At 43.0% G+C, this 15717-nt stretch overlaps 1 protein-coding gene across 6 annotated transcripts in view; it reads left to right on the forward strand.

Moving 5' to 3' along the window:
• Dym (dymeclin) overlaps nt 1-15717 on the forward strand; it is a 283454-nt gene that overhangs the window by 169392 nt on the left and 98345 nt on the right. For all 6 annotated transcript variants that reach the window (XM_076555514.1, XM_076555516.1, XM_015992663.3 and 3 more), the window contains one exon: nt 10532-10634. In XM_076555514.1, the coding sequence (XP_076411629.1) occupies nt 10532-10634 (103 nt within the window). The remainder of the gene's footprint in view (nt 1-10531; nt 10635-15717) is intronic.

Here is a 15717-nt window from a genome sequence, read left to right on the forward strand (position 1 = left end):
CCCCGCCTTCCTGGAGTTCTAGAATATATACTCATCCACTTCTGTTGCCGCCCTCCTATTTCTTATCTGGGAGTTTTCTCATCTGTCGCCGTGACTTTGGATTCTGGTGGTGTGTGTACAATTCCCCGGTGTAGATCTCTGCCTGAATCCAGACTCATCAGCCCAGCTGTCCCCTGAACTCTCTGCTTGAGTAACGGGTAGACTTCTTGAACTTGGCGTGTCAAAAAGGGATGTGGTCCTCCTGAAGCTCCTCCCACAGCCTTCCTTGCCTTGCTTTTCCAGGAGAACACTTACTGTTCCTAAAAATAGGATCCAAGAGTGAATCATGCAGGAAAAGAAAACAATAGCCACTGTAATTATAAAATGATTCTCCAGGTAGGAGACAGAATCTCTATAATCTCAGGATTTTGCCAGATGTCTAAGGTGTCCACCCTGCCTTTGCTGTTCAGGTACCATTGTAATACCGCAGTCTCTTTGTGTACAGTTTGGGATGTAGTAGTAACGCTTTCTTTATCAGACAGCTCTATATGGATTTATTTAACAGATAGAGAAAACTTGAAATAGGCTTGCACAGAGCATATTCTCAGTGAGGCTAACTACCTTTGTTCTACTTATCCATATCATCATCAGATAAAAAGATTACCAGCAGGATCCACTCTAGGAATATAAAGTTGATCAACAGTTTATAATCATCAAGTACAATCCACTGCTTCAAGGACTGGAAATGCAACTCAGCCGTAGAGCACTTGCTTAGCATGCCCAGGGCCTTTGGTTCAATCCTAGCATCCTCTGAAAAAAAGAAAACAAACACAAAAAATGCCTAGCATGAAATGAAGATTGGATCATCTCAGTGAACACAGAAAATAAGCAGCACAATTGAAAACAAGTTTAGATTAGGAAAAAAGTTCAGATAAAAGCAGTAAGTGTAGCATGAATCTTAAAGAGTCTTATTAACAAAAACAAACCCAGAGCCAGGTATTGGGGTGAATGCTGAATGATCAGAGAAACAGAACCAGCCACAGCTACCTCACCTTGCCAGTTCCTCAGCTGATCCTGTTTTCTCAGACTGGAAGCCTCTGAATCCTCATCCAGAATGAATCTCAGCTGAGCTGCTGCTAAAAGCCTAAAAGCTTAACCAGGCTCTAGTTCCTGGTTTTCACGCCTTATATACCTTTCTGCTTTCTGCCATCACTCCCTGGCATTAAAGGCTCACTTCTTGGGATTAAGGGCGTGAGTCACCATGCCTGGTTGTTTCCAGTGTGGCTTTAAACTCACAGAGATCCAGATGGATCTCTGCCTCCCAAGTGATAGGATTAAAGGTGTGTGTGTGTGCCACCATTTTCTGGCCTCTATATCTAGTGGCTGTTCTGTTCTCTGACCCCAGATAAGTTTATTAGGGTATACAATATTTTGGGGAACACAGTACCACCACAAGTAAGGGATTCTCCAGCTTGATGAAGGACAACTATGGAAATTGTATTGCTGGGCCAGGTGTGGTGGCGCACACTTTTATTCTCAGTACTGGCTGGGTAGGCTCTGTGAGTTCCAGGTCAGACTGGTCCATATAGCACGCTCCAAGCCAACCAGGGCTACATAGTGAGACCTTGTCTCAAAAAAGAAAAATAAAGTCTTATCACTAAAATCACATTTAATAGATAGGTGTTTCCCCTATACTCTCTAAAGTGCTAAGGATATCTATTCTGACAACATGATGTTATACTTGAAAGACCTTAAAGACATCACCACACAGCTCTGAGATCTTAGATGTCTGTTGCACATACTTTGAGCAAAGTAGCCGGGTACAAACAACATGCAAAAATATTTTCAAAATGCTAAGAAATAGAAAAATATCCTTTTCACAGTAGCCTCAAATAAAAATAAACAGGACTCCAGTAGCACAGGAAATAATTCAAATAATTGAAAAGCGGGATTGCATGAAATTCAGATGCCTCTGCACAGCAAAGGAAGAGGTCAGCAGTGTGAAGATACAGCTTTAGAATGGGATGGGTGTGCCAGTTTTACATGTCAGACAGGGGCTGCCGAGCTGGGATGTGTAAAGAAAAGGCGAACACTGAAAAACCAGGTCATCCAATCAGTAAATGCAGTAAAGTAAGCAGACAGGTTCTCAAGAAGTACAGATGGCCAAGGAATGGATGAACAAAATGGTCAGCATCCTAGTCATCAGGGAAACACAACAACTTCTGGCAAGAACACCAGGGTGAAGGAACCCACATCACTGTTGGTAGAAATGAAAATTAGTCCACCCACTATGGAGGTCAGTGTGGACATGCCTCAACTACAAAACAAAACAAAAACTACCAATAGAACCACCAGATTGTCCAGCTGCTCTACTCCCGAGTATATAACCAAGAGCATCTGGAAGTCAGCGTGCTGTAGAGATGCCTGCACACCTGATTGTTACAGGACTGTTCATAATAGCCAAGTTAGGGAATCAGCCTAAGTATTCATCAACACACGAATGAATGAGAGTATGATGCATTTCTACACACAATAAAGTGTTATTCAGCTCCAAAGAAGAATGAGCTCATGTCATTTGCAAGAAAGCAGATCCAATTAGAAATCATAATGTTAAATAAAACAAACCAGACGCAGACTCTAGATTAAAAAAAAAAAAAGACATGAAAATATTTGGGGAAAGGAAGGAGACCATTGGGAGCAAGAGGGAGGCCACAAAAGGTTATATGGGGGTGATATGTGTGTACCATAATGAGACCCATTATTTTGTACAGTTCCTAGATGCTTTCTTGAAAAAGAGAATGTCTGTTCTCACATTCATTCAGCATTTTTCTATCCAGAGTACTGTCAAGAGAAAGAAATTTTTAAAAATTCAAGTTGTGAATTTTAAATGTGAAGCTGTCTTTTAATTCTATTAACTCCTTTATTGTTGGCATTGGACATGTTTTGACAGTCCTAATGAGGGGCCAGAGAGGTGTCTTGATGGTGAAAAACACTAGCTGCCCTCACAGAGGACCCGGTTGTCATCCCCAGCAGCCACATGGCAGCTCACAATTCCAGTTCTAGGCTCCATTGTCCTCTTTGGCCTCTGCAGACACTGTATGTATGTGGTGCACTTACATGCAGGAAAATCACTCATAAACATAAAATAAAATAAAAAAATAAACTTTTAAAAAGTTCTAATGAATCTACAAAAAGTGTACTAGACTTAATCAGTGAGGCAAGCAAGGCCATAATAGCTGGGTGCAGTGGCACACACCTGAACTTCCTCCGTGGGGAGATTGATTGAGCTTAGGCGTTTGCAGCCCACTGATCACCTCAGCAAGCGAGCAAGAGACAGAGACGGGGTGGGGGGTGGAGGGGACGCATATGTGTTTATTATATACATACAAGACCTGTAAAATAAAAGTATAAACTATTGTTGAAAGGCAGACCTGAGCAGGGTGATTGCTTCCTTGGGAATTCAGAGCTGTGGCCATGGTAAGACCCTGAAGCCATGAACACATGTACTTCAGTGTTAATCATCATTTATTGACTGTTTACCATTAACCAGGAGGTTGATGATAAAATTTGCAAGGAAATAACGAAGAAGCCAGAATAACCAGAAGCCATCTTGACAAAGCAAGCAGAAATGGGAGGGCTCCCTGTGCCCGGCTGCAGGTTTGCTGTGGAGCTAGAGTCAGGGCGGTGTGGGGTTGGGGGTGCACACCAGGCTTGGGGAGCCCTGGGCTGCAGTCCAGAGACCGGTGCATCTGTAGTCAGGGACGTTTCGGCAAGGGTGAGGAGATCATTCCAGGGAAGGTAGCCTTCAAGTGCCGCAGCAATTAAATACCCATATTCTTTCTCCTCCGCCCTGCAAAACAAACTGACCTTGCTTCATGCCACACACATGAGTGCAAATGGATCATAGACTTAAACACGAGCATCAGAACTATGACACTTGATGGAGAAACAATAGAAGAAAAGCTTAGATTTGGGGATTAGAGGAATTTTTGTTGTTTTGATTTTAGTTCTTTTTAAGACAAGACACACACAAAAAAAAATACAAACTATTCTTTTAGAGTTTAGCAAATTCGTCACACTTGACCAGATTTTAAAATTAAGTCAGTTGTGATAGTGTATTCCAACACTTGGGAGAAAGAGCCAAGCAGATCTCTGTGAGTTCAATGCCAGCCTAGTCTACATAGTGAGTTCCAGGACAGCCAGAGTTACATAGTGAGTTACATAGTTACATATGGTGTGTGTGTGTGTGTGTGTGTGTGTGTGTGTGTGTGTGTGTGTGTGTGTGTGTGTGTGTGTAATATAGGTTATGCGTTTTATATATACATATGTGTGTATATAAAACATGTCTAATAAAGGGTTTATACCCAAAGTATATTAAAAAAAATACATAAACCTCTTACAACTTAAGAAGAAAAGCAACTCATTGTTTAGGGGCAGATTGTGTAACTACTTTAAGGAAAACATCCATACAAGCCCAAGCAAACTCCTTACAGGGAAAATGTTCTTCACCCCCGCCCCTCAGAACACCAAAATTAAAAAGACTGAGATACCAAGCAATGTGCTGAGGGAGGCCGAACAGTTGGCAGCTCGGCGTCGAGTTAGGCAAATGCCAGACAACCCAGCGGTCGCTCTAGGTGTCTGCTCAGGAGATGGGAGAACCCGTGTTGAGCGAGGTGCAGTGGCCTTGCTTATAGTAGCCCAACCCTGGAAGCAAATAGTAGATAGAAAACTTGAGGTGCACCCGCTCAAGGGGAAGCTGCTGAGCATTACAAAGGGGTGAGTTATGGGTGCATAAACCATGGAGCAACCTGAAAAGCACTGTGCTGAGTCAGAGGGGCAGACCCAGAGCGTGCGTGTGGTCTGATGTATTTGTGTGAGATTCTAGAAGAGGCAAAAGGGTCTTTCAGTAGTTCCTGGAGGGAAATGGAGCGTATTACAGAAAGAGACTATGTGTGAAAGGCCTGTGGGAACCTTCTAGAGAAATAGGAATGTTCTCCATCTTGATTATAATGGTGGGTCATGTGAACGGTTACACTTTTCAGGACTCATTGTGTCGTATACATAGGTTATTCCTTCATGGAGCTGTATAAAAGTGGGATAGAACGGAAAAGCAGAGGGTCCAAGTGAGCAGAGGAGGAGTACTCGTCAGAGGCAGGGAGCGAGAGACGCCTTTCCCAGAGGGGTGGGAGGCTGCTACAGGTACGCCTTAGACCCAAACCTCTGCCACCCAGTCCCTGCCTCTCATCCCCTCTAGAAGTGGGAAGGCCATGGCTGGTTTGTTTCCTCATACCAAATCCAGAGTCTTTGTTGCTTTTCTTACGCTTCGGGCACCCTTTCTCTTCCTTGAAGTGACTCTCCCGGGTTCCTGCCTTGTCACTAGGTGACATTACTGGCTCCCCTTGCTTGTTCATGGGTTAGTCTTAGTTGTTCCCCAAGCTCTGTCCTACGTGCCATTGCTTAGACTCCACAGTATACTTGGATGACCACCTCCACTTCTGTGATTGCACTTGGTTTAGGGCCCTCCCCCCAGGTCCCCTCACTGTCTCCCGAACATTACCCTCTCGTTCTTTGTCTCCCGAGCTCTGACCCCCTTGGTCAGTCAGTGCTTTTCAGATATTTCTTCTGTATTCTGGGATTCCGTGGTCCCATAAGGGCAAGAGTGTAGGTGACCCACTGTGGACCAAGGTGCATGAGGAAGAGCTGTTAACCCACACACACACACACACACACACACACACTACCCACTGACTGCCAGGCACGGTGCTTGGCTCTGTCTCTTCCTCTTACTGATGTGCTGCTGTCACGGCCATCTCTGGCTCTCAGGGTGAGATCCAAGGCCTGTGTTCAGTAACAAGAGGTGCTGTGGGAACTGCTGGGTTGCCGTTCACCCCGCACTTGCCATGCGTGGGCTGTGCTGCCTCTCACTTGGATTCCGTCTTTGTCTAGCTGCCATACTGCTGCCTGGCTTGCTGGCCAACTCCTAGTTGTTACTCAAGGCACCTCTCGGGCGTCACCCCAGACGTGCTTTCCTGTTCTCCTGTCAGGTGCAGGCGCCCGCCTCCCTTGCACCCCGTGACTCTCCTGCCCTCCACGAAGGCGCAGGCAGTGACTGCTGGTCTCACGTACTCTTGCCCCTGCCAGCTTCCTCTCTCGCCCCTCTCACTCCCGTGGATGCTCTCCAGTCTCCTGTGGCTGTACCGTCTCTCCACACGCCGCCTTTATACTGTCTCACCTTTCCGGGTGGCTCCTCGTCCTCCTTTACTGTTCCAGGTAGCAAACTCCTACACGTAAGGCCAAGCCAAGCCCGACTGCCCCTGTGCCCCCCTGGAGCACCCTGGCAGAGCGTGTTCTGCTTCACAACTCACCCCAGTAGACCGGAGCTCCTTGGGTATGCTGCACCGGCTTCTTGACTGTAGCGAACAAAGCCCGGGTGTTTGCGGTGCCGTGAACGTCCCTTCAGTTTGTCTCCAAAGTGCCTTCATTCTGGGCTCCTCGGCTGCCATCTGTGCACCCTCTGCAGCGATGGTGCCAGCTTGTGATCTTCTCAGCACGTCCCAGTTTGGACTGACCACACAGTTGTATTCACATGCTGCCTCCTCTTGTGCAGCACAGTCTCCTGGCAGAGCCTCTGATCTCCTCGGGATAGCGTGGTCTTTTTTTTTTTTTTAATATTTATGTATTTATTCATTTATATATGTAACAATAATAATTAAATAAAAGGGGGCCATGAATTTGAGAGTGAGCCATAATGGAATATGGGAAGAGTTGGAGAGGGGAGAGGGAGGGAAAAATTATGTAATTATATTTTAATTTTTTTTAATGCCGAATGTCGTTTATTGGAGGAGGTCTTGAATACAGGCCACAGCACAATGGGAAAACCCTGGAAGGCAAAAGTTTAGCATGGTCTTTCTTATCAGACTCTAAGTGTATAGTGTTCCAGCCTCCTCCTCCTCCAAAAGAGCATATAGCAATCCCCTCTGTATGTATCCGGTGTTACCAGAAGAACATGTGTGATATGATGGGTGTGTGTATGTTTGTGTGTGTGCATGAGAGAGAGAGAAACCAAGAGCATTGAATCCCCTGACTATTCCTTTCACTGGGCTCATTTTCTTCTCTCCTTATAAAATACCCTGTCCTATATGAAAGGTCTGTCATTCATTATGTGTTTCATATTATTCACATTTTCTTTGTAAAATATATATATATATATATATTATTCTACACTCTAAAGGATAAATAATAACACTTTTTATTTTAGCTTAGCCATGTTTTGAGGTATGTCCATATTAATACCTGTAGCTTTAGATGGTTTAAGTTGCTGCCAAGAGTCTCATGGTGTCGGTGTTCCAGCTTGCTTACCCATGTTCTAGATCTGTGTTTTCATTGTTTTCCATTTTTCACCGAATGTCTGGTTTATAATGGATATTGTTGTACTTAAAGGAAGGCTGATCTTTCTCTAACTTTAAAGGGTATTTTCGGAGTTGTGCCCCTCTGACTGAATACTAATCACCCTGAGGATCAGCTTTGCTTCCATTTGCAATGAGCTTTCTCTGTGCATGTAACCGTCCTGCATCTTTAACTAGCACTAAGCCAGTGCTGAGCACTTGGAATGCAGAGCTTAAGCAGAAGTTACTTTTCTCACTCTGCAATTTGCAAGTCATTCTCATACAAATTTAGGTCATTTTGCCTTAAAAATGCTAAATGAAAGCCAAAATTAGAATTTTTAAAAAAGCACACACAAGATTTTGCAAGCAGTAGCTATAAAGTGTGAGAGGAAAGCCTATTAAGTTGTATGAGAATAACAACTTAGAGTAAGTGTGAATTCTGTGTCTCATTCATGATAGAGAGCTGGAAGAGACCTCACATTAGCTGTTCTTGCGCTAACTTTCTTCAAGCTGGAAACCAGACCACAGCTTCTTGGGGAAGTGTGCTTCAGACTTGCTGCCCTTAATCAGCAGATCCTCCCTCGTGCTCAAATGAAGCACCTTAGGTTGGGATTGCAGCTCGTTCCCTTGTTTGGTCTCCTAACAAGGGAAACAGACTGCGAGTGTTCATTTATAAGGTAAACAAACAAACTGGCCTATCTTTTCCAAAGAAAACAGTTTCAAGTGATTTTTCCACTGAAAGAGAGAAGAGGATGTGAATCTCAACGTCCCTGATTTTGTGAACTGAGAGAGCAGCCTTGCATCCCCACTCTGCACCATCAACAAGAGACATGCTTTGTTCCTCCTGGCTCCTCCTCTTGCACCAAGGTCACCTCTAAAACCTTTCTATGGTTGTTCCCTTTTGGAGCATCCAGTTTATGCCTCTGAGTTGTGCCATGTCCTATGATAGAACTGACCTCAAACTTCTGTAGTCTCAGCATCCCTGGGGATGGGAGGTTGGTTCAGTCAGTGATGTACTTGCCTTGCAAGGTCAGGAACCTGAGTCCCATCCCAGAACCCACATTAAAAAGCCAGGGATGTTAGTCAGAATTTAAACTAGGAGTACATCCCTGTGGTGGAATAATTGCCTAACATGCATAAGTCTTTGGGGTTAATGTCCAGCACTGCAGGCCATAGGGAGGGAAATTTAAAAAGTGAAAAGTGGTTTGGGGCTGTAGCTTAGTGGTAGAGCATCCGTCCAGTATATGTGGATCCGTGGGTCAATCCCCAGTACTGCCAAAAACAAAAAGCAAAGAAAAAATAGACAAAAATGCACTGTAATCTAAAAAGAATATTTAGTGGTCTCAACTTCTTGAATTATCTTGCTTGATGCATCTGAAATAATTAGGGCCTTTCCAAAATTGATATTCAAGTCAATGGTCTCTTTAAAAGACCATCACTAAGAAATACTAAAATCATAGTTTTAGCATTTTAAAAAAATACTACAGATCACACCTCGAGTTTAGATGGGAAGTATATAGAACCAGAATCGCCTTTATTATTAAGCTTCCATCTAACCACAGAGTCCTTCCTTATTGATTAGATGCAATGCATTTACTATTAGAATATATGACTATATATATTTACTATTAGGACATATTTATGTGTATACATAAAATACATATTTGTGGCTATCTTCCTATATATTCCTATATATGACTTGGCTTTCATCATGATAAAATCTTTCTACTTATCTCAAATAATAGTACTCCTCATTCAGTCTACTGTGTCTGTAGTTAACATGGCCATCCCAACTTTCTGATAATTATGAACTCATATCTGTCTTTAGATTTATCAGTGTTTCTTTTAAAGAGCACATGGTTAGGTCTTGATAGTCTATCCAGTCTTATAAAAAAAAAAACCTGCCATTTAATTGGAGTGTTTAGTCCACTTACATTTAATGTAAATCACCTTTTATTTAGTTAGTTAGTTATTTAGTTATTTTTGGTTTTTTTCAAGACAGGGTTTCTCTATGTAGCTTTGCGCCTTTCCTGGATCTCGCTCTATAGACCAGGCTGGCCTTGAACTCACAGAGATCTGCTTGCCTCTGCCTCCCAAGTGCTGGGATTAAAGGCGTGCGCCACCGCCACCACCGCCTGGCTATTATAGCTTTATTATGATGCCTTTTAGACCACAGTAATCCATATTTTGAAATATTCCTGTTATAAAGTGACCATCTGAGAACTCACCTTAATGCTCTTGAGACAAGTTTTATCCACTGGCTGGTTCTTCAACCTACTGTCAGTTCCAAAATCTGTTTATTATATGGACCCTAAGCAGTTCACTGTACATCTTATGGGATCTTGCTCTCACTGGTACAGCACATACGTTTCCGGACATTCAGATTTCTAGACATTTCTTGCGGTTTCCTCCCACCTCATATTCTGCAAGTTCAAGTGACAGAAACTCACTATTGTTGGGGTCTCATGTCTCTCTTGTTTTAGGAATTCTGATCCTATTGTTTTGATTCATCCAAAACCATTGTTCTATGTATTTCCTCTAAGTTTTCATTGATTGCTTTTCATCTGGTACCAGTTAACCCATCATGACCAGAAGTAGAAGTCTCATTAAATGTATGCTTAAAATCACTTTTCTGGAGAAATGGCATCTTCTGTGTCTGTGGTCCTGTACACCAGAAAAGCAGACTAAGCCGGCATACTCACTTGAAAGAGTAAACAACCAGGATCCACGGGCCCAGGTGGCTTAGCGTGGCTTATGTGGAGACTGCCACCAGCTAGTCCTGTTTGCATCCCAGTTTTCCTATCTCTGTCCTTTTTCTCACTGTAGTGACCTTTTTAGATTCTTCCTGTGTTTAAGACAAAGTTTTAACCTGTGAAACTTGTCCAGTGAGACCCTTATTATTTAAACACCCCCGTACTCCACTGTGTTAAGTGGATAGTGCTATTGATGCTGCTGTTAACACAGGCATGAGAAGAATTATTTATGTGCTTCTGGCCGTACCGAGTTACTGCCTACCCAGTTGCCTTTGCAGTCCACTCAATAAACCTATTTTGTTCCTGAAATTACTTCAAAACAGATTTCAGAATAGCTAACATGCTATGGGACTATAAATCCCATATTAGACCTTTAGTTTTCTTAATGTAATTGGGTTTTCCTTTGTTTTTCAGTTTGTTTTCTTTGCTGTCTAAAAAACACAACAAAGTTCTGGAACAAGCCACCCAGTCCTTGAGAGGTTCCCTGAGTTCCAGCGATGTTCCCCTCCCGGATTATGTAAGTAGCTACCTTATCGTCATCACAACTTTCTCTGTGTTTAGAGTTAGAAAAAACAGTGCTTCTCTCCTCTCAAAGCCTAACTGTGCTCTCAGAAACCTTAACAACTTTTCATGGTTCTTATGAAATAGTTGAAGAAACCAGCCCCAACAGTGAGAGTTAATAATCAAGAATCCTACTAATTGAGTCAAAACAAACAAACAAACAAACAAACAAACAAAAAGCTCTCAAGCCAATTACACCATGACAGAAGGAAACACCCAGAGCTGTGTAGAGTCCCTACCTCAGAATAAATTAACAAAGGAGGAGCTTGCCATTTATTTCATAAAATGTGTTGAATATACATAGTCTTGAAGTCCCCCAATAGTATTTTCCAATCATCACAAACCTATAAAATTGATATTTCTGAGAGGAAATGGTCATCTTCAATGATACTTGTCTTGGGTTTTTTGGGGTTTTGTTTTTTGTTTGTTTGTTTGTTTTTGTTGTTGTTGTTTGGGTTTTTTTTGTTTTTTGTTTTTTGTATTTTTGAGACAGGATTTCTCTGTGTAGTTTTGGTGCCTGTCCTGGATCTCACTTTGTAGCCCAGGTTGGCCTCGAACTCGCAGAGATCCACCTGGCTCTGTCTCCCACATACTGGGATTAAAGTTGTGCGCCACCAACCGCCTGGCTTAATGATACTTGTCAATCATGCATGTGACCGTGTAATGGTAGAACAAATTTGTGATATATATTTGAATTCTGTATTGAATGTCAGTTTTTAGTCACTATTTAGCAGGTTTCTTCATCCATAAACTTCAGTGCATCTGAAGCCTCTGCTCCCTAGAGTCACTGGGGAAATCTTACGTGGGACCTGTCACTGTGTCCCTTGCATTAACACTGAGCACATGAGACTGTCTCACACCCGCCCTGGTCAGAGCTCATGGAACGGGGGTGACTGCAGCTGAATCACTCTGTGCCAGGGATCCAAAAGGTGACTCAAGAAAACAGTAGTAGGCCTGCAGCATGACTCAGCAGGTAAAGAGCTTGCTGCGCAAGTGTGATGACCTGAATTCAATCCCCAGAACCCAGTAAAAGTGGACGGAGGGATGGAATTCCACAAAATTGTCCCCTGACCTCCATTCACACACTGTGGTGTGCTTACACACACACACACACACACACACACACACACACACACACACACGAATAATGAACAGAATAAAACTAATTTTTAAAAAGTGTAACCTTAAAAATAAGCACTGCAAAGTGTTCTCTCATGATGCCTCAGCGTTTTATTGGCCATTCCGCTGCGAGGCACTGTACGTAGGTGACGGTGACGGGCACATTTGAAACCAATCTCCTTGTCGTTTTCTTTTAAATTAGTCGTTAGCTAGGAGATGGATGTGCTCCCCTTTTTTCTATTCCTCAGAATTTTAACCTGTTCAGTATCCTTGGCAACAGCCACAGGATTCTGTGTTCTGGACTAGCCCCCGCTGGCTTGTTCGTCAGGCTGGAGAAGGAGAAGGAAAGGGCCTCCGGAGTCCCAGATGTGTGCCTCCTGCACCAGACTGGAGACACCATATTAGCAGATTTAATAAGTGCTCCAAACTAAGCCTGTGTTTCCCTTCTTACTGTAACACATAGAACACTCAGGGTCTACACAGAGGTTTCTGAGTTTATTAAGAAAATGTTTATACTCATTACACTGTATAATTCACGAGTCAGTTGAGTAACAACGTAAAAAGCACATTGCAAGTTACAAAAATATTAGTGTTAGTACTTTAGTACACCCGTGTTTGTCTAAACACCTCGTGGGAAACCCTTCCGTCAAGGGTTAGATAATGAGGAAACTGCCCTGGCTGCTTAAGGGAAAATAATACAAAAACTGTACTCTAGTCCTCAGTGGAGTGCACCCTGGGGGCAGTGGAGGCGGCAGAAAGAGCAGCTGATGCTCCATGCTGCCGTGGATGTGTCTCCGTGTGAGGCTGTCACAACCGAATCCAGTGAGCGAAAGGACAGAGGAGCGCTGAACAGCCTTTAAAAACCGTACGGTACCACTCGGACAATCTTGTCATGTGAGCAGAGCCTGGATAGTGCAGAAAGGGATGGCAAGTAAGTTGTAGGTGCTTTTAAACTATCATGTTTTTCAAATGATTGATTCTGTCAGTGTCACAGAGGGCATTTCCTTAGCTCCATCAATCACCCGAGCAACTGTTTGAAGTAAGGAAACCCTGCCTTTTGTTCTGGACAGAACCACAGAAAGGATGTTGTCAGCCCTCTATCACAGAGCTTTTGGATCGTCTGTAGGACTGAATCTGTCACCTCACTCGGGTAGTACGTAAACACAGGTAGAAATTAGAAGGCCCCCAGTGGTGGTCCTTAGGAGAAGGATGGGGCGGGACAGTCAGCTGAGCAGGCGCAGTAGCAGCTCCGCGCAGTGCCAATCAAAGATGCGGGTATGAGTCTCATGCTCCTTGGAGTCTTGTCTTAATTTGTCTGTCATACAGAACAAGAATTCTGTCCAGAGGCTACTTGATGAGTGACACCTACAAGAACGAGCACTTCAATATTCTTCTGTCACAAATGTTCCTTGGTTTTAAGTTGTCCTATGGAAAATCCCAGTGTATGTAATTGATGTGAAAACAGCTCTCTCAGAGCATCTGGTTGTTAGAAAGTGTAAAGATGTCTCTTGAGACCAAAACCTTAGAGAACCATTGAAGTATGGGATTGTATTATATACACACACTCACATTCTCCGATGAAATACACATTGTTTTATGCTGTAATTATTTCTCTGCCCATACAGTTGAATGCACTTTATAGGCACAGAAATTATTTTCTAGGCTGAAAAAAAAATAGGTTTGGAGGTTGGGGAGATGATAGGCTTTCCAGGCCAGTGCAACCTTAAACTCACTGCACCCTCCTGCTTCCACTTCCGGAGTGCTGGGATTCCAAGCATGAGCCCAGGATGTCTACCAGCTGAGCTGCATCCCTCGCCCTGTGCATATTAACTGATAAGGGTAAAGCCCAACTCTGCAAACTGCTATTGGCTGGAGAGGTCCTGAGTTGAAAGTCTTATCTGTGTGGTGTGGAATGAGAATTGTTTGATCATTGTCTAGGTAAGGATTTATTTTTAATATGTGATGAACATGAGCTATACTTGCTTATTAAATTTCTTCACTAATTACTACATGATCTGTATGTTAGTTTTATTTTAGTTTGATTCTTGAGGAAGTTGTAGCCTTTTTTCTTTTTACTTCAAAACAAATAAAACGTTGAGCTTCTCCTTGTCTGATTTTATTCCTGGCTATCTTGGTTTTTAGCTTGCTAAGAATCAAAGCTATGTTCCTGAAATTTGTTTTCATGAAGTCACACTTGCTTATCAGTACTGTTCCACATGGAACCCCAAGCTGCTTCGCCATTGAATAGACTGCCTGGCCCTTTGGGTGGACCGCACTCAGCAATGGTCTTTTGCACTTGTTGATGTGATTGTGTCTGCTTTTAAACATTCAGTGTTTGCAGGAGTATAGTAGGAGTATTCTGACCTGATTCCTCTACCAAGAAAACTTAACCCTGAGGTCTTCCTGTGTTGTTCTGTCGTTAACGTTTCTTGTTAGTGTTTGTTCTTTTGCACTGGGCCTAGATAGAGAATGTACTATTCACACACCGTGGAACAGGTTATCTTGATCATACTGGTGTAGCCAAAAGCAATGAAAGTGCTTTTGTCATTTTTAAAGTAGTTCCTTTTTGGTGTTTCACTTTAGAAACATGTTCATGGTTACTGGCTTTACATGTATTTACTCGAAGGAGAGTGACATGGACCAGTATATTAGTCTTTGACAAGTCTTCTCTTTTGGAATTCTGTTAGCATGGCTAAAGTGAAGAGTACATACTATTGCACATAAAGAATTTCAAATGCACCAGTAAAATAAAATCCAATGGATGGTTTATTTTATAAAAATCTATAACCAAACCTAAGGGATGTCCGAAGAGAAATGGGGATGGGGGGACAGCATTCTGGAAGTAGGGGAGAGGTTGTGGCAGCCCCCTCTGAAGGGAGTTGATAATTGAAGTAGATACTATTGCCTTGTTGTATTTTGATTTGACATTTTGAGGCAGAGTCTTGCTATGTATCCCAGGCTGGCCTTAGAACTCACAGCATAACCCATACCGGCTTCAAACGTGATCCTCCAGTGCTCCACCCACAAGTGCTGGGATTACAGGCCAGCAGCACCATGGCCTCCTTGGGGAATGCTTTTCAAAGGAGAGATTTAGGTGAGAAAACATTCCGGTAGTTTCTCCCTTTGAACAGTGGCTTACAAGTGAAAAAGAACAGTGTACTCGTCACTGGGTGCTTTAGGTGTGGCAGTGTTCAGCTTATGCGGGTGCTCGAAAATCATACATCAGCCCTTTGATGCCATATACAACAGGTAACCAAGAATATGCCATAGACCTAACTGTAACAGCTGAGCGTCATGCAGTATTTAGAGGAAATATAAGTAAATCGTCAGGAGTTTGTCTCAAGCAAAGACTTCTTAGATATACCAAAAGCACAAAGAACAAAAGAAAAGTAGATATATTGGACTTCTTCAACATTTAAAACTTCGGGTAGAATGCTTATCTAGGATTCCCAAGGCCTTGGGTTTGTTCTCTAGTATCATATAACCCAGGTGTGATCGTGCACTCTGGAATCCCAACACTTGGAAGGTGGAGGGAGGCAGGAGGATGCAAAGCTCAAGGTCATCATGGGCAGGGCCAACCTGGGCCTGAGACCCTGTCTCCAGAAAAATGAAAACAAAGGTAGCACTAAGGAGGCAGAGGGAAACAGATTTCTGTGAGTTGGATGCCAGCCTGGTCTACATAGTGGGTTCCAGGAGAGTTGGACCTATCTAGAGAGACCTTGTTAAAAAAACACACTGAAGAGTGAAAGGATAACCCACCAGCCCACAGAATGGGAGAAAACATTTTCAAATCCTGTATCTAGACCATGTGAAAAGCCTTACAATTCAATAGTAAAAATATAAACAAAACAATTTAAAACAGGGCGAATGGGACATTTGTTAGCTGAGTGGTGTGCCTCAGGAGATACAGAAGTACTTAA

This window comes from Peromyscus maniculatus, chromosome 19 (genome assembly GCF_049852395.1).
Source record: "Peromyscus maniculatus bairdii isolate BWxNUB_F1_BW_parent chromosome 19, HU_Pman_BW_mat_3.1, whole genome shotgun sequence".
Taxonomy (NCBI): Eukaryota; Metazoa; Chordata; class Mammalia; order Rodentia; family Cricetidae; genus Peromyscus; species Peromyscus maniculatus.